General features: G+C 38.7%; 1 protein-coding gene across 14 annotated transcripts in view; it reads right to left on the reverse strand.

Moving 5' to 3' along the window:
• SOX5 (SRY-box transcription factor 5) overlaps positions 1-19,450 on the reverse strand; it is a 613,556-nt gene that overhangs the window by 86,863 nt on the left and 507,243 nt on the right. For 12 of the 14 annotated variants that reach the window (XM_039570312.1, XM_039570314.1, XM_039570311.1 and 9 more), the window contains 2 exons: positions 12,857-12,980; positions 705-790 (listed from right to left, as the gene is read on the reverse strand). In XM_039570312.1, the coding sequence (XP_039426246.1) occupies positions 705-790; positions 12,857-12,980 (210 nt within the window). The remainder of the gene's footprint in view (positions 1-704; positions 791-12,856; positions 12,981-19,450) is intronic. The other 2 variants (XM_019288762.3, XM_019288758.3) reach the window with 1 other exon arrangement.

A 19,450-nucleotide genomic window follows, 5' to 3' on the forward strand; every position in this document is an offset into this window, starting at 1 on the left:
AGATTTCTCAAGTTTGTCATGCTCTGTCTGTGAGAAGCTGCACAAAACACTGGAAGGCAGCAAGGCTGGGACAGCTGACCTGAACTGGACAAAGGAATATTCCATTCCAGAGAACATCATGTTCATTTTATAAACTGGGGACAGTTGTTCAGGAGGGGTCAACCACTGCTTGGGAACAGGCTGGGCATGGTCAGAAGGTGGAGAGCAATTGTTTTCTTGGGTTTTATTCTTCTCTCTTTTTCATTACAATTGTGGCTATTACTATTATTGTATTTTACTTTGTATCAATTATGAAACTGTTCTTATCTCAACCCATGGGTTTTACCTTGCATTTCCTGATTCTCTTTGCCATCCCACTTTTGGCAAGTTAGCGAGTGGCTGTGTAGTACTGAGTTTGTCTGGGGTTAAACCATGTCAATAAGAAAAGCAAACGTACTGCTATGAGGAAATTCAAAGTACAAACCTAGTAGTAGTTAACAACTGAGTAGTAGTAGACAACTGAGACACAAAAATGTAACAAAAACTTCCAGCAAGATAAAAGGAAAATGTGTTATCATTTGATGACTCTTTTGTTTCAGATGCAAATTTTATGTGAAGAGAACAGCCCCAAAACCCCTGTTAATTGCATTGTGTTCCAAATGAAGAGAAAACTGGTTTTCATATTTACTTAACCTTTGCCTCCTCTGCATTGTGCTGGGACTTACCTGCAGTTGGAGTGGGCCTAAGCCCGGTGTTGCTGCGGCAGCAGCTGCCATGGTAGTTGGGATCAGCTGAACGGGGTAGGGGTCACCTAAGTAAGAGAATAATAGAGGCGTCAGCACCTTTTATCTACTCTCCACCTGCAAATTAAAGTCCTGCATTCACTCTTTCCAAAAGCCTTCTTTTGTGTGCCTTGTTGAGGCCTAATGAAAAGCTCTATTGTGCAGCCTTTTACTAACACTCTTTTCACAATTCTGGCTGAGAGAGGAATGTGAATAAAAGGCACAAGCAATTAAGGCGGAAACCTCATCCTTTTTCATGATGTATTTAGGGAAATGGAAAAAAAAAAGTGCACATTGATCAGAAGGCTGCACTTCAAAAAAAGAAAAGAAAGAAGATGGGGGTGGAGGAGAAGAAAAGGAAAACAGTACAACCTTGATAACATCACAGCATTAGAAGGGAACAAATTTACAAGCTTGTCCAAAATATGAAGTTAACTAAACTCCACTCACTGTTAGTAAACTGAGCCTCACAGAGTAGAAATGGTACTCAATTGACTACTCTGTTTTCTTTGAGGTGAAAAAAAAAAAAAAATCTCTCTTTAGTGCCAGGGTTTGATCCTACAACAGGAAAAAAGCACGTGAAGCTAAGGAAATCAGATACATGCCTTTGAAATCCCTGTACCAACTCCACTTCACGACTCGAGATTCAATTTTCCTTCTGAGGGAAAACTACTTCAGTTTTAGTAAGAACTGCATTATGCTTAATGAGGTAAGGGGACCCAGTAAAGGTTTTAAGAAAAATTGCAGGCATTTATAAAGGAAAATTACCTGAAATGGCAAAAATTGAGATGGAGACTGGCACGTTTTAATCATACGGAGTGCTCACTTCTGGTCCCTTCTAACATATCTGATTTGTTAAAAGAAACTTCATACTACCCCATCCACAAAACTATTAAGAAAACTAGCAAAACGAATAAGAAATGTAACACACATTATATTGTTTATCCAAGTGATAAAATGTTTTAACACTTTCCACCAAAATAAGGCTCATCAGAGCATTTCTGTATGTCCCTCTGTTCTGGTAGCAAGCCTGATTTCTGTTGCACAAAAACAGCCAGTGGGAATAAGATTACAGAAAAAGCAGAACAATCTATCACGAAAATTTACCTAAATATTCCTGTACATTTCACTAAAAAGCTAGATTAAAAGTTTTCCCCTTTATTGTGTTTTTTTTTTAATGGACTGGGTGAAAAAATAAAAGAGACAATCGAGGTAATGCAGGGTGCTCTGTACAATTATTAATAATTATTATTGAATTAAAATTTAAAATGTTATCAAGCCTTAGTTACAGGAAACAGAAAACAAAGGGAAAGAAATTTATCTAATTTTTTTTAAATGTTAGAAATAAGCTGTGTTGGTGTACACACATTCAGGAAAGTTGCTAATGTTTATTTTTCCCTTTTCTAATATAACCTTCTTTAGACTTTTCATTCAAGGATTTTGATCTCCTCCTGTTACCAATTAAATACCACAACTTCTAGTAATGGAGGACCAGCAGAAACTGGGCTGGCAAAGTATCTTAACAGATACTTAACTTAAATATCTTAACTGTGCACGTTTATATTTAAGAATACCTTACATAATGCTTTGCTGACTGAAGCCTCACAGTCCTTCAAGGCTGACCAGCCAAGCAATGCAAACTAAAATGTCCACCCAGGCATCCCCATTCCCAAGTGTTTGCACCAGCCCCAGGTCACAACACTTCTATTTATTTATTTGTCAATAGGCAACAGATTTCCTGACTTGCTTGGTTTTCCTTTTCTTCCCCAGAGAATACCACTGTTTTACATTTTCCAATTTTATTTTGCTTTCTGAGGCACCCACCTTCCTTTTCATATCATGGACTGAAACAAAAATTTTTCTGACTTGAAATTTTCTGGAGAGCTATCTTGTGACCTAAGTAGTGGGCCTTAAACATGTGAAGACACAGCGAAAAAGAAACCGTGAGTGTCAGGGTCAGTGGTGTTTAGCCGCTTCCACACCACCAGTAGCCCAAGGGCTGATCTCAGCATCATTCTAAAATTCTCTCTAAAAGAAGACATTCTGATCAAAAAACAGCCATAAAGGAAAACAAAATTTTTAAATTCTCATCTGAAAAAAACCAACACCACCACCACCACAAACAAAAAAAACCCCACGAAAAAACAAACAAACAAAAAAAACCAAACAAAACCCCCCCAAAAAATCCAACCAAGAATGAGGGAAAAGCTTCTCACTAGGATGCTGATTTTTACAGCCCATTAAATTTTCTAGTTCTGAATGATTTGTATTAAAACATATATACTAAAAGATCAGCTTCCATGCACTCTCCCACATTTCTCTCCACAGACATGTATAAACCTCAGTCCAGCATGCTAATTTGTAACTCCCACTATTCCCACCAATAGCCCAGTGGAAGAGCCAAGATTAAAACCCACAGACAACTCTTCAGACACTTCCGACACAGGGAAGGTTTTGGGACCCTATCCATGAGGATGCCAAGCACTCATTTATTGACATAGGACATCATATTGACATTGACATAGGATGCTCATTTATTGACATAGGACATCATATTGACAGCTGCAGGAGCAACTGCCAGCCCTCAAAATACTAACAAAGATCTCAGGTCTTATCTGATAAATACACATTTTTTGCTGTTACTCTAGAATATAGTACATCTTTCTACTATCCTTAAATTTATTCCCATATCAGAGTGAAGTTATTGACTAAGCAGTTTTAGCTAATTTTGAAATCTGAGAAATGCCTGTCTTAACTATTTCATTACATCTTCAGTAAATACCTTATTTTTAGATTTAAGAAGTAGCTACCTTTTTTTTTCCCCAAGCTCTAGGAACATTGCAGGAATGTGAGACAAGACATACAGTTCTTAGAAACAGGTATTTCCGAAGCCATTCTCAAGTCTGTACCACTGAAAACACCAATAAAATCTCAAACAACCATGTTAAATTTTCATTTACAAAATTCATTACTGATCTAATGCATGCAGGCAGGAGCATCTTTCAGCTACCAAAAGAAACATTTAGTGTAGTTGTTTCATGTTCCAAAATACCTCTCTTGTTATGTGTGGACTTTTTGTATAAACAAAGCATCAGAGCGAAGTTTTATTGAGTAGGCCATATGGTAAAATCTGGAGCAGATCAAAGGCTGGGATTTTTATGGCGACAACAAGGTAAAAATTATTTCATTAGCTGATGTATTATTGCCTAAAATATAATTATTTCCCAGCTAGTTGGTGACGTCACTTTGAAGAACAGAATTATTCAAGACTGGCTACATAAAGAGAACACAGAATTTATGCACTGGTGATGCAGCAGCTAAAGAAGGGAAGAGGAAAAGTCAGCCTGGGGGAGCTGATGGGGAATATTAGAGGTGTTGGTGCCCACTGTGGGCAATGCCAGTGGACCAAGGAAAAACACAAGGCTGAATCCTCAACTCTGTGCCAATACTTTATTTCTCCGTCCTTCTTCTGGTCTGTCTTCCACAAACACACCCAGAACCTCCTTCCTGATAATTTATGCACTGCAACTTCTTTCAATTTCAAATCACACCTTCATCCTTGCCCAAAATAATCTTCCAAGATCTTGCTTACCAGAGGATTTTTCATGAAGTACATTCACTTTCAAACCACTCTTTCTATGAACTCTCCTATGATCCTCCACCAAAAACACTTTTCTGCAAAAGTTAAGCTGTGGTACAGAGCCAAGTGAACATCCTGTCCCAACACACAGAATAACAGCCCTGTGTTTAGGAACTTGATTTTCAACTGACTGGGTACCAAACTCATGGGTACGAAATGATTCTGTACTTGTGGAAATACAACAATGGCTCTTTAACCATTTATATGTTTTGTGAAGTTTTATCAAAGGAGTTTTTTAAATTAAAAAACATTAAGACTTTTTTTAAAAAAGTGAAAATAAAGCATAAGAGCACCATTCACCAAAACTCTTTAAGATGTTTTTTGTATTCCTTTTTCTGTCACTCATCTCATTTATTCTCTTCATGGTGTAATCCCCCCTAGTGTCTTGTCTTGTCTCCTGACAGGCTGCAAGCTCTTCAGAGCAGGCACAATTGTCTTACTTGCTATATAAATCAAGTTACATGCTAATGTTAAATTATAATGTTTTGACAGGATTTTTAAGTTGAACCTGATTATATGAAACAACAGAATACTGACTTTTTCCTGAAATTTTCTTCTCTTAAAAAAAAAAAGGATACCAGAAGAGGAGAAGTAGGGCATTTATTTCCCACTGTTTTTTAAAAACTCATTGTTTACCTCCTACCTATCTCTCAGGGACAACAAATGAAAAAAAGGTGGCGGTCATAGAAGAAGAAGAAGAAAAAAAGAAAACAGTGTAAAGAATATGAAGAGTATGAAACAAAACCTAACTCTTAAATGATAATTTCCAAGACCAGTATGCTAAACTAAATTCCATGAAGAATACCAAAATAACCATTTTCTTATAGTAGATTCTGTTGAATGAAAAGGAATTCTACATTCTCTTCCCCCATTTTTGACAAATTCTAGAAAAAGCCACAATAATTTTACACTCAATTTGTCACTTAAGTGTATTTACAATGAATAATCACAGCTGATGGCCAACTGACAGGAAAGACACTGTATCTCCTCTCCCCAGTCACTTATTCTCAACCTCATTTTCCTTTCATTTTCTTGGTGTGATGGTGGACGTGCAGTAAAAGTAATGGGAGACTGTGAAAGACATAAGCAGTGTTCCCTGACTTCTGTCTCTAGAGATTATGGATTTAAATTAATAAGACAAAGAGTATGTAGAAGATACCACCAGTGGCTTCCAGAAAGAAATCCAAAGTGGTTCCCTGATTTTCTCTGAAGATAGTTCTGGGCAGTACTGGCTGAGAGATGAGCCTGTTTTGTGTTTTTAGAGAAACAATTCAGTCTACAGAAGGGATGGGTTTGGAGGGATCTAAAAGCAACCTTCCAATCCCTACAAGGTGATCAACGAGACAGGCCAGGCTCCTTCTGGCAGGGTTTGCTTGGAGGACAAGAGCCAATGGACATAATGTGAATCAAGGGAGGATGAGATTTTCCCCACAAGGACAGCCAGATGTTGAAACAAGCTGTCCAAACAGGGTTATGGACTCTCTGTCATTGGAACTTTGCAGGCCCCAACTGAATAAAGCCCTGAGTAATCTGATCCTATCTCCTTGACGACCCCACTTGAAGGAAGAGGCCTTCAAGCAAGCCTTCTGAGATCCCTTCCAACCAGAATAATCCTATGATTGCAGGATACACATTTTTTAATGTATTTCTATACCTGTTGAGTAAATTACAGTTATTCAAAAACTCCAGCTTCCAAGGAAAGCCAATGTATTTCCACAAAGGTTTGTACACATTCATGAATTTAAAAAATCAGGACTTTATTTTGCTGCCCCACTATGGATAAAAGTGCAGTAATACCAGACATCTTTCATGGCCTAGAAACTGAGCTGAAACTACCAGCCTGTTTTTACAGGACCCTATTATTTTGCTTGTCTGCTTTGTTTTTATTAGAATTACTAGGAAAAGCCACACAGAGATTGGGGGCTATGGAATTCTTTCATTTAGAAACAATCTTTAGTTGTGTTTTTATATTTTGCAGCCTTGTTTCCTTCCGTTGCATTTGCAACCTTACAGAACCGACACATTCTCATGGATGCGGAGAGGGAAAGTTGTTACCAAAAATTCCTCCTTCTTGCTGTTTCTATCCACAATGCTATTACTCTTCCCTTATCCTGCGGGGAACATGAGGGTTTAGTCATATGGTCTCTCTTTTCCAAGACATAAACAGTAGCCCTGGAAGATGACTAGCATCTTTATAAAGAAGCTACAGTATGTGGTCCTCGCAACACATGGTTTCTATTTTTGTCATTCTGATAAAAGCATAGCAATGTCAATAGTTTTTTCTTGTGATTTGGTGATTGTCAATGACCTGCATGTCAGCTGACACAGCTGACACAGTTAAATCAGAAATAAGCACTCAAGTCTCTTTAGAAGACAGAAAAATGGACACTGAGCACTAGTAAAATTGTAAGACAATCCACATGATACTCCATTAAACAATGAAACATGTGACTGACTGAAAAACAGAGACACATCAGCAAATTTCCCTGAGGAAGTTTATGGTATTTAACTCCTAAACATTAATTTTATTGTATTATGTGAAGAACCAATTAACTGAGAGCTTCATTTTTATCAGACATCAACATTATTGTTCAGAACATAGATGAACGGTAAATTCAGCATATTTCAATTTTATTAGGCTTGACTTTTTCATCTCTCATATTTCACCAATTTTAAGAGGTAATTAGATATTTCATCAATAACTTTCTGTGTATTATTTTATTTAGAACACTTACAGCAGCAACAAGCTGATATGCAAGACATATACAATGTACCTATTGTATATTCAGATTTTTTTCCCCCTAATTGGATATGGTTGAAATAGTGATTAAAGTGCTTTCAAAAAACCTCGTGTTGATGGCATCTGACTACAAACACAATATAATTTGTTACAACAAATCATCCACAGGGGACAGGAGGAATGGGCAAAGAAAAACAATTCTTGTTTCCAAAATTTGTCATATTACCATAAAAATAACACAGGTATCAGCAAATAAAAGGCTATCTAGAAGCTTTCCTGAGAATTTGTCAATAGCCTGGAAAATGTACTTGGGATAAATCCTATTTCTGGAAATAAAGACTTGGCAACTATTGTTTCCTGAGAAAAGGAAACAAATCCTAAAAATCTCCAAATAATTCAATTTCTTGCACACCTCAGTTTAGAAAACAAGGTGGGTTGTTCTTCATCTTCTACAGAAGAAACTATATGGAATTCAACAGCTTCAATCATCCTGAAAAGCCTCAGGACTGACAGAACACACCACACTGCTTTAGGTGCAATTCAACATTTCCCTTCCCTTTTAACATGACGATCAAATGTTTTAAGAAGTGCTGAAGTGCAGTTTCCTAAATTAATCTTACTTAGCATCACTTATTAGGGAAGACCCATCAAAATTTGGGCTACTCTGTGTATTTGAATGGAAAACTACTGGCAAACAGTGCTGCAAATGCAGAAGCACAGAAACATTCTGACCTGGTCCATTCTAATACTTAGATTTGTTGAAGAAGACCCTGACAACACTGTTCTCATCCTACCTCCTTCTGCCTTTTTTGTATCCCAGTTCCCAGAAGCAGTACCTTGTGCTTTCCCAAATCTTTATTTCATTCCCTTTTGTATCTCTTATATAGGAGGTACAGCCATGCCTTAATATTCCACGTACAAATCCATACATATATGCATTAATAAAAGGATCACACTACCTATGACTGACGAGCAGCCTGCTCAGAGGCAGAACTATGCAGTTTTTAAAGGGCACAATACAAACTTTTTCTCTTCTATCACTTGCACCATTTTTATGCTTTCAAAGCACTTCTCAAATATTAATTAGCTGTAAATAAATTCTAATTATTTCTAAGAGTGGCCCTAGCAGATCTGCATCATCTGGTGTGAAATCTGACTTCAGTGAAGTCAACAGCAACAGCTCCTCAGACCTCAGCAGAGCTGACATTTCCCTTGCCATTGCTAAAATCCTGGGAGTTGTGTCTATTATCTGGTAAGTACCATGAGTAGAGCCGAACTAGCAACAGCAGGAGTAACAAGTGATAAGGTTATGGAAGGAGAACAAAGGAAGGGTTAAATGACCTGAGCCAATCTGTGGAGCCGAAATGTGGGAGAAGCTTTGGGAAATGCAGTAATCGGACTTCGTTTGATTTTGGCATCAGCTGAAATGGAAGGTGCTTGCCTGCTGCTAAAACCAGTTTAATTAGTTGAGATACGGGGGTCAACTCCTAAAATTTGCTCATGCTGCCAGTCACTAACTTAGTTAACAACTCACTTTGAAACATCAGCCCTTCATAAAAAGATTTGCATTATATATCTACCTAAAAATTACATATTATGTGTATAATAAAATACATATAAAAAGGTTCACATGAAAAATCAAAACATTTCAATTTCAAATAGCACACATTGCATGAATAAGTAAGTATAGGGCAAATAAGTAGGTAATCGGTACTTTCCTTGCTAACTGGGGACAATATAGCCCATCACATACTGTCAACTTATTTTTCTCATACGAAAAAATACTTTGGTTGTAAATAATAATATTAAATATTTTATACATGCAATTATATCTAGGTATGGAGGTTAAAAATTAACTGGAACCACAGAATATGAATCTTTTTATCAAATAGAAATGTAATCCTAATAGAAGTTCCTCCCTTCATCTCTGCCAACTTTACCACCACACAATATGCCATAAAGAAAAAAGGGGAAGTGTCAACTTGTGTAAATTGTCCCTTATGTAATGCAAACCATCTGTTTAAAAAAACAAAACGAAAAACCAAGCCACTCCCAAGCATGATCTGCTATGGAGAAAAAGAAAGAAAAGGAAATGTAGTACATCAAATTGGAAGCCAAAGACCATGACCTGCCATGTAACCACGGAGAAAATATTTACCCCTCTCCTCCCTTTATTTACCCAATTTTAAAAAAGATTTGGAAAAGCATAATTGAATCATTTGCTCTGCTCATAATAGAGACTGATAGTGCTGTATTTTTTTGAGCATTTCATCTCTCTGGAATGTTTTCAATCAGGTTGGAACCGAGCAGAGGAAAACTCTTTGTTTTCAGTAACATATCACACAATGATGCCACCACTGGGTTAGAAGGTTCATGAGTCCTCAGTCACTGGAACCTGGCAAAGGATGGGGGATGAAGTATCAGTACATTTCTGCCCTGTTCTTCTAGTCTACCTTAGGTATCTGCCACGAAAGGAGTCTAAATGGACCACTGCTATTAACTGCTACAATTTATTTTTGCATTATCTTCAGTCTGAATGCTCAGAAAACAAAGTATGTGTAGAGAAAACAGTGATCCTCCTTTCCAGCCCGTCTGGTAAGTCATGAGTCTTTTGGGAAGCACTGCCTGAGGAACCCTGCCACATACATACTCTGAAGCCACTGGGAGACTTACATTTGACCCTCTCTTGGGAGGTACAGGTGAATCAGAAAGCACTGCATAAGTTAATTTGGTTTTATTATTTAAGCTGAATAAAAATAAAACAGCAGTACAACTATTCATCATTTCTTCTCTTTTGCTGACCCTGAGGCTTGATCACACATTCTCTTCCGGCTGTGCTGGCTGAAGAGGCCACCACCTCCAACCACAGCCCCCTTCCAAAGGTTACGACTGTGAGCAGACTGCTTCTTTAATCCCTTCCAAACGTGTTTCCATGAAAAGGACCATCTCATTTTAAGCAATTTTAACTGAGAGTCACTGTGGTCCCAGCCTGGACAGAAGCAAGTTTGAGAATGCTTAACCAAGAAGCTTGGCCCATATGTCTCCCTTTTGGAGATCTGACTTCTCACAGGGGCAGGGTGCAGAATAGCATAAATGTCCCTTTAAACACATCTCCAACAGATATTCAGAATCAAAGAACTCTACATCACTAGCTAGTTCTGACAACACTGGTTGTTGCAATAATTCTCTCTTCCTTCTCCCCCAAATTTTTAAATCTCCCTTTTTTTGAGAAACAGTATGTGAAAACTTTAACAGTTTTTTGTTATTTGTGACTGAAACAGAATTGTTGCATGGAGTTTTTTATCATTCCTTTGTGCAGGTTGTTTATGCTATTAAATAATAGAATAATCACTAGAGAATTTCTATCAATCAGCCACAGAAAAAAATTCTGAAAAATGTAATCAGTCCAGAAAGAAGGGTAGGTTTTCCAAAAGGACTGGGGAGATGTAGAAGTGAGATTCCATTTTCATCAGGCACATAAACTAATTTTAAAACATAGAATGGCAGTCATGTAGAGACGATGCTAGTGGGGTCTTCAGAAGTTCCTAGGAAGGCTTTGCTCCCAAAAGCAAACTCAGTGAAAATCAGGCATTTAACACATTCAGAAGCTGAGCAAATTAATCTGCTGTATATTCTCTGTTGCAGTACAATGCTGGTACCCACTTCAGCTCAGTTCAAGACAGCACAGGTGACTGCACTAAAGTTTACAGTACAAGAATTTGCTAAATACCCCTATGACTTAGATCCTAGTGCCTTTGTTACTCTTCAGATGAAGGTTTAGTCTCCTAAATCACTCAAGCACTTAACAAAATTTTATCCAAAGCTCTCTGGTTTACAGTCAAGTAAGACTTGTGGACTGATACACAGTAGGACAAGCAAAAAAGTGGGAGAAATATGTTTTAATGATCTGTCAAAAACATTACTTGATGTGAACATGTTATGGTTTAAATGCAGCTAGGTGTAAGGCAGCTAGGTGAAGCTTTCTAGATGTAGCTAAATGTGTATGCAAGTTTTTGTTTACACTAGACGGTGAGTAAAAGGAAGAAACCCTTTGGGCTACTTATCTCTTCTCCTCAGCTTCTCAGTCAAATTCAGCCAAACATGCCAGGCAATCACCAAACACAGAGCTGTCTTTTTCCACTGGCTTCTGCTCAGTCCTAGATCTTGGCATACTGTTAATTCTAAGCCTTACTGCCAGCAGCAGCAGAAACTTTGCTCTTTTTGCCTTTTAATTTTCAAGGTTACACAAACACATAATGTCATATCTACTTCACAGATGTGAGGAACTATAGAACTATCATGGAGTTAGTGTGCATGTAAGTACTGTCTTGGGGGTGACAAGGAAGGGAAAAAACGACCTCAACTCCTTCTTTCCAAAACGGACTTCATTAACATGGAACTAATATAATCTGCCAGATATGTCTAACAGTGTGCTTTCCTGACCTTTTCCAGACCTACAGTTATGGTAGCATTCATAATCAGTGTGGCTTACAGTTATACATTCTGTAATGTGAATCACTACTTCTCCCAGTCAAGAGAGACCAAGTGTGAAATCACTGGAAGAACTGAATGAGACTATGTTTTGGCATTGCAGCTGTTGAGGGATGTGAAGTGTTTGGAACAGTACTTTTCAATAGTGGTCCCAGCCTATAAAATACCAGGAAAAAGTGTTAGTGGCCAAAGGAACTCAAGTTAGTGCTCAGGTACTGTGTCTATGATGTTCCGAAGCTGAAAGAAATCTGAAATTGTGGGCTAAGCCAGCTTAACTAAAGAAATCTTTTTACGTTCTAAGTTTACAAAAATGCAGCAGTGGCAAGTGCTGAGTAACTCAAACCAACTGATGAATTAATGAGTTAGTCAATGATACAGATGGATACAGAGACACGGACATAACAAGCACCCATACTGGAGATAGAGAAGGATAGAACAAGCAAGTCCTGGATAACTCAATAGAAAACTGATGGCAGAGGAGTTATACAAGCAGAAGTGCATGAAAACAAGTCTATGAAATTCATGCTCTAGCTAAGTTTATTCATGGAAATAAAGTTCCTTCATTATTTCTTAACTTGTATATATTCTAATCCTGTTGACAGGAACATGAAATCCTATAGAAGGCTTAAATAAAATTTCAAAAGAAAAATCTGGGAAATGTAGGGAACAATACAAATCTTTCAAAGATTAAAAAAGTAGGTGCTATATTTTTTAGTGTTAGGCTCTCACAAATATCCTCAGAGTTCGTGTTAGTCCATCAAACTGAAAGGCATATGCTATCTTTGATCTCTGTGCAGAACCTCCGTTGAGATTAATGTGAGTTCTGTGTGAAGAAAGAGACTAGAATAGGCCCTCAGTTCACAAATAGCAAGCAGTCTGCTTCAGGAAAAAACATGTTTTCTTACAACAATGTTGAAATTTATTGGGAAGTTTCAAGTAGCTTCTCTTCAGATGCAAGTTTGTGGTCATGAGCATGTTCACTTGTCAGAAAGACTTGTCAGAGAGAAGGCGCACCTTCTACCTCTAGTGTGAGATGTTTGGCTGTTACGTTGAAACACATTCTTCATCCCTGACAACTTTTTCTCATACTGTAACAACTAATCCTCTGTTTTACACTCAACTCAGCAAGTTAATGGCTTTGTCCTTTGGTGAGGTGTTACATACAGATTGGCATGAATTTGTGCCCTATACCCACTTCCAGCTAAAAAAATCTACAGGACTTACTGCATCCCGCCTTGTAGCTGAAACCAGGAGGAAGAAGGAATCCTTGCTGTGCAGCTGCTGCTAGGGTTCGTTGGTCTGGAGGGAATACGGGAATCATTAATGGAGGCAGCTGACCCTGGACCTGCTGAACAGGAGAGGGAAAATCAAACACAGAACTTTTCGGGGGGACAATGTCTGGTAACATGCTTTCTTTCACTTCTGATCTGAGAGGTCTGGTTTGAATACACCTCTTATATTGGGGTGTTTCATTAGCATCAGCTGTTCAGCTTCACCTTCATTGCCAAACACTTCATATGAATTACATTAATCCAAAATAAACTGAAATATTCCACTGAGGCATATCTATATCCCACTTAAATTACTCCCCCCACAATTCATGATGACTCACTTATCTCTGACTGTAGGGTGGTACTTTCTTCTCTTCTATTGAACTGTGTAGCAGTATCTGTCTCAGACAGCAGCTTTCACCCTGACTGAGCCCAAACACAGACACCCCCTCAGAAGGAAAAGTAAGTGCACAAGCAGCACACAGCACAAGCCAGTACTATTTTTCTGCTTCTACACATGCACTTATTTGTACATGTGAAAAGAAAAAGTCTCTGGGATGTTCAGAAAGAAAGCTAAGACACTTTATTGACAAATAAAACATAGCTATGTCTGAAGTATTAGGCATTCAACTTTGCACAGCAACTGTACACAACCATGCAAGTCAGGAAGTGGAAAATATTATATTGTAACTGGATACTGCAGGGGACTTAAGACATGAAGAAATTAGTCATCAAAGCTGGAAGTGGGCCACGGCACAATGTCTACTGCTGTTTCTTTTACCCAGTTCTGTTAATAGTTTTTAAATGCTAGAAATGGAAATTGTCTCTGTATTTCACACAGGTGAGAAACACAAAGTTTGCTGGATTAAAATGCTAAATGAATAGTCTTAATTTAAAACCCCCACTGTTTTGACCAGATCAGTCAGTAAAGAAAGACTGGCTCAGTTTTTAAGAGAGCTCATCTAGATTTTTAATGGCACTGTAAAGCTGAGGCATCGGATGTAGATATGTTTTTGAAAACTACATTTTAGTTTGTGGTCGGTAGCCTTAGGTAACTCAGAAAATTAGGGATGTCAACAGACAACCTTCTATGATGAGGGGTGCAAGAAGGTGTTACTCCCTTCATTACTGCCTGGACAGTAGAACTGGCAAAAGAGAACCTGCACCAGTCCTTGGCTGCCACTGTTCAAACTGCACCATTTGCACTTAATTTTCTTTTCATTTAATCTCCTGAAAATCCAGGATGTGTCTTGGTTTACCCAACACCATTACCAGGCATAATAGTGATACAAAATTTGGGATTACCATCCCTTTTAATTTTTGCCGGGACCTGTCAACAACCCTGTGTGTGCTGACTGCATCTTTATAGTCTGAAACAATTTTCAAGGATGGAGTTCAAGAGAACTGTTGACAGAAATTCTTGCAGTGGGAGACGAAGATTGGGACTGAAGATAGAGTAGATGTAGCTCCACTCACTGAACTAGCTTGATCCATTTTTTGTTACTTCAATATTTTCCTTTCTATTCTGATCCTGTTAATTAGAAGGCATACATATTTTCAACTGAGAAAAAAAACACATAAAATGTGATTTGTTCTCTATTCCTACTCAATTATCCTAGAGCTGTCCAATACCTGCCTTTTCTTCATGAGTTTATTTTTTATTTGCTTTGTTTGAGGTTTTGTGATTTGCTTTTTTTTTTTTTTTAAGACAAAGACAAAGTAACTGAATTCTTTTAGAACAAAAATGAACAGCCATGTGGAATTTTTGCATAGTACTCTTCTTCGGCAAAAAGCCACATAACTTTTTTTTAAATGGTTTCCAAGGATGAAAGTGACTTTGCCAAGCGAAGAAGCTTCAAAACAGGACTCAAAAACACTAATAGAAAGACAGATGGTTCTACTAAGTGCTTTGCTGCCAAAAAAAATGTTAAAAAAAAGTGAAAAAAATGGAGTGATGTTATTGAAGCTGACTGCAAAGTTCTCTGATGACTGCAAATACTCTTGTCCCACTGCAAGTGTTAACTCTGCCTCCAGGGCTAATATAACTAAAGCACCACACACACACAAATTGTCATTGCCAAGCCCACAATGTAGCACAAGTCTGCACTTGATTCCAAGTGACTGCCAAACACATGAGCAAAACACCACACTGAAAAATTCCCATTTAGGAAAACATTTACCAGGAAAATGCCCTTTCTTCCTAAATCTGACCGCTGCATTTCATTTTTTTTCAAATTGCTGCTCCTCTTTAACTCACCAAGGGGCCTTATAGCCCTTAATTTCAAATGACACAACCCCGGCTGCATTAAGGAGGTAAAAAGTATAGAGTGATGAGGATGGTTTGCATGGATATAGAAATAACGCAGTCAAAACAGTGTGGTTTTCATTCCAGGATGGAATGTATGTAGCAGCACTCAGCTACACTTCATTTTCTCCTAAACACAAATAAATGCAAACATTAGTTTATTTTAATCCGATTACCTGACACAATATCATACAAATTATGGACTCTTCATTTTTATGGCTCATTTAACTACTACATCTTAACTCTTTTTATGTTTATTATTATTATTAACTGGAATTGCTAGGATACAACTGTTTCAAGTGGCATAGAATACAGGCCCTCCTTCTGAGTTTTACATCAAAGGTGTTTTCCTTTTTTTTTCTTTCCAAGGTATTACTACATCAGTTAAATCTCTCAAATGCTTTTTTTAGAGCTTACCTACCTTCCAATGTTTTCTGGATTGCAACTTCTGGATACCACATTTCTAATTTGAATATAATGGATTGAAAATCAGAGCTATTTTCCAGGTCCTTCAATTTGTTCTGCTAATGGCCATATGCCCACAAAAAGAAATACCTCTTCAACAACCTAATAATTCATACAGCTGTCAAGATTCTCCACTGGCCAGGCTCTCTATGTGATTACCTCTTCTCACTTGTAATATCCTAAAAGAGAAAACTGTATTTTAAATCCTCACAAAATTTCCAATTTAGTGATTTAGTGAGCTATAGTTTCACCTTGTAACTTCTTACATACTTTATGATGTTAGTCTGGATGATACAGATACAATCTTCCAAGGCCCTGTTTTTTCATACTGTTGCCACTGTGTCAACCAATCACACAGTTCCCTGATTTTTCTTTTAATTTGAATGCTACATTAACTAGACTATTCTTGTTGTGCATGAAGAACTGCAGGGGTACGGTATGCACAGAAAAGGCACATAAAGCACATAACAAAGAAAGGGACCAAATGTCATGAGAGCCAAAATATTCTATAGCATCAATTCTCTAGTCAAGGAATTCAAACTTTCAAATCTCTGACAAAGTTATTTGGAACAAGAGGCAAGCCCATGTTACAGTGAAAGAAGAACTACTTGCCATTTAGTTTATGAGAAATAACACCCCTTAAGGAAATAACACCCCTTAAAGTCAAGGTTCTTTCATCCATAATGAGGACAGTAAATCATCTTCTGTAATGGCAATGTATTTTAGGACCATGAGAAACTCCAACCAAATGTAACCTAGAGCCAAAACCAAACCCAGGTGTGTTGGTTTTGCTTGTCCTGGTTTTTGGTAGCAGGGGGCCACAGAGGTGGCTTCTGTGAGAAGCTGCTGGAAGCTTCCACCATGTCTGGCAGAACCAAATCCTGATGGCTCTGAAGATGGACATGCTGCTGGCCAGGGATGGGCCAGTTAGAGATCGTGGTAACGCCTCTGTGATAAGATATTTAAGAAGAAAATCAAAACAAAGTGGGCACAGTTTTTACTAGCCAGAGAAGAGGAGGAGCTGAGAACATGTGAGGGAAACAACTGGGGACACCAAGGTCAGTGAAGAAGGAGGGGGAGGAGGTGCTCCAGGCGCCGGAGCCGTGATGCCTCTGCAGGCCGTGGTGATGACCATGGTGAAGCAGCTGTGCCCCTGCAGCCCATGGGGATCCACAGGGGATGCAGAGATCCACTTGCAGCCCGTGGGGGAGGTGCCCATGCCAGAGCTGGTGGATGCCTGGAGGAGGCTGTGATCCAGTGGGAGACCCGGTGGAGAGAGGGGGCCCTGCTCCTCCTTGGAGGACTGCACCCTGTGGAAGAGTAGCCCATGCCCCAGCAGTTTTGGGAGGACTGTGTGCCTGTGGGAGGGACTCACATTGCAGCAGTTTTGGAGGACTGCTGCTTGTGAGATTGGAACCATGCTGGAGAAGTTCATGGAGAACTGTCTCCTGTGGGAAGGGACCCCGTGGTGCAGCAGGGGAAGGACTCCTCTCCCTGAGCAGCGGAAGAAAACCTTGGGTGATGAACTGACGAAAACGCCCATGCCCTGTCTCCCTAGGCTGTCAGTGGGAAGGAGGGAGGGGTTGGGGGAAAAAAGGGTATTTTGAGGGGCTTATTTTACTTCTCATTATCCTCCTCTGACTTTGTTAGTAATAAATTCACTTTGTATTTCTAAGTTGAGCCTGTTTTGCCCTTGGAGTCTTCTCTCCAAGCCCTTAACTCATGAACCCTTCATTTAATTTTTTTTCTCTCCTCTGCCCAGGTGCAGCAGGGAAGGGTGAGTGAGTGGCTACGGTGGGTGCATGGTGTTTGGCCAGTGTCAAACCATGACACCAGGAAACGGTCATAGTTGCCACTGAAAATCCAAAAAAGAGACCACACCTAAAGAACTTAATGCAAAAACCAATATGAGCACATGACAAGCAACTAATAGTAAACTACTGTTCAAGTGGGAAACTGAGCCACCCAGAGTTGCCTGCAGAGATTTTTGATTTTGAAAAGTGCCTCAATGTATCTTTATTTGTTTCAGTGCCTTTGAAAAATCTGCCCCTAAATGGCTTACCATATCAAAGGGAATTTGTTGTCAAACTTGGAACCAATTCAAGCTGCTGAAGCCTGGGCCAGCATCTTCACAAATCTGTGCATGTCCTTTATGACTTGACCACAACAAATCCAACCACACAAAGACATTGCATTCAACATAGTCACAGTTAATATTTCCAGGATTCTCAGCTTCATTATAATTGTAGTATTTCCACCTAAATTGTGCTCTCCTACCTACTTTTAGGAACATACTATGGTTACCACACCTACCTAAGCACCAAGCAGTATGTTTTTAACAGTTACCCCTACTGTTTGTTACTAGCTCCTGCTGCGACTTACACAAATTTAGATTGCAAACACTTCACACCTACAGTTCTATTTTCTGTTAAAAGTTATGTGTGCTTTGGGTCACTAAGTGAATAGATACACAGGGAAAATAGTTTAAAGAAACATAAGGATTGCAAAGTTAGACATTTGTGGCTTAGGAAATGCCAGAATCAGGGAAGCATGCATGACATTATTTTGGTCCTTTATGCCCCTGCATCCAGACAGAATCTTTAAAGTTCAGTTTCCCTTCGAACACGACTCTTGCTTAATCTAGAAGGCTTATACCATTTCTCAAGTAACATAAATCCATACTTTCGGCAAATCTAAGCCTCTAAAATAGCAGTTGCCATTAGTTGTATCTATTTTCTCTTCATACACTTCCACCAATTTCACTTCTGCAGTTGCTCATTACATGTTTATTAGCATCAACTTTTATGTAAGTTTTCCTCTCTCCAAGGTAAATATCTCAAAGCATTTCCCAGCATCCATATATACAACATTTTCCACTGAGGGGCAAATACTGCTCATGCACCCACCTCTAGCTCTTCAGAAGCAATTCTATTCATTTTGGTGAGACTGGTGATGGATAACGAATTACTCAGTGCGGGGAAGAATAGCTGCTAAAAACAACACTCTCTTCTCTACAACCTGACAAACCTCTGAACAGTACTTTACTCTTGAACTTTTCAGAAGATGCCCTTCAGAAGCTGCATGAGCATCTTTGCTGAAATGGACTCTTATGTGGCTTCTTCATGCAGAAGTGTGGCTAATTTTTATTTTCATTGGAGTTATTCTCAGCTGCCTCAAATAAGTTCAGATTTTACATTCCTAGAACAGTGGACGCACATGAATGATTTGATTAACTTCAAACTGTTGTATGAATATCTTCTTGCTTGTGACTTGTAAGCATCTCTTCTACCTTATAGGAAAGAATGCAATGCACATTTCACATGCTGCAACATAAATCTGTCCTTCAAAAACGACATGTTTAATTGCATTGGTCCCCCTTCCTCCAGAAACACTTGGGTCTCAGTGACACACACTCTGCTGAAGGACTAGATTCTTTAATTAGCACGTGTTGGCCCTCTTTCTCTCTACCTCACCCCCCTCCCCATGTCTATCTTAAGGGAAATAAAAATATATGTCCTCATATAACTACAATCTGCTATTTTCCCTTTCAGTGATGTTTAAAATAAGAAAAGAAAATGTTTTTCTCTTTCTCTTCTCTGTATCAGTTCCCTAAATTGACATAAGCATGTCCTGAACCTATACAGCAGGAAGCCCTGCCTATCCAGGTTATGGAATGATCCCTCTTCCTACTGAGTTTGAGGTGCCTTTTTATGGGGTGCTTACTGAATGTTCAGGATGCAAAGCAGAAGGTGGATGGCATGAAGTAAAGAGGCATTT

Source organism: Corvus cornix, chromosome 1A (genome assembly GCF_000738735.6).
Source record: "Corvus cornix cornix isolate S_Up_H32 chromosome 1A, ASM73873v5, whole genome shotgun sequence".
NCBI classification, from domain to species: Eukaryota; Metazoa; Chordata; class Aves; order Passeriformes; family Corvidae; genus Corvus; species Corvus cornix.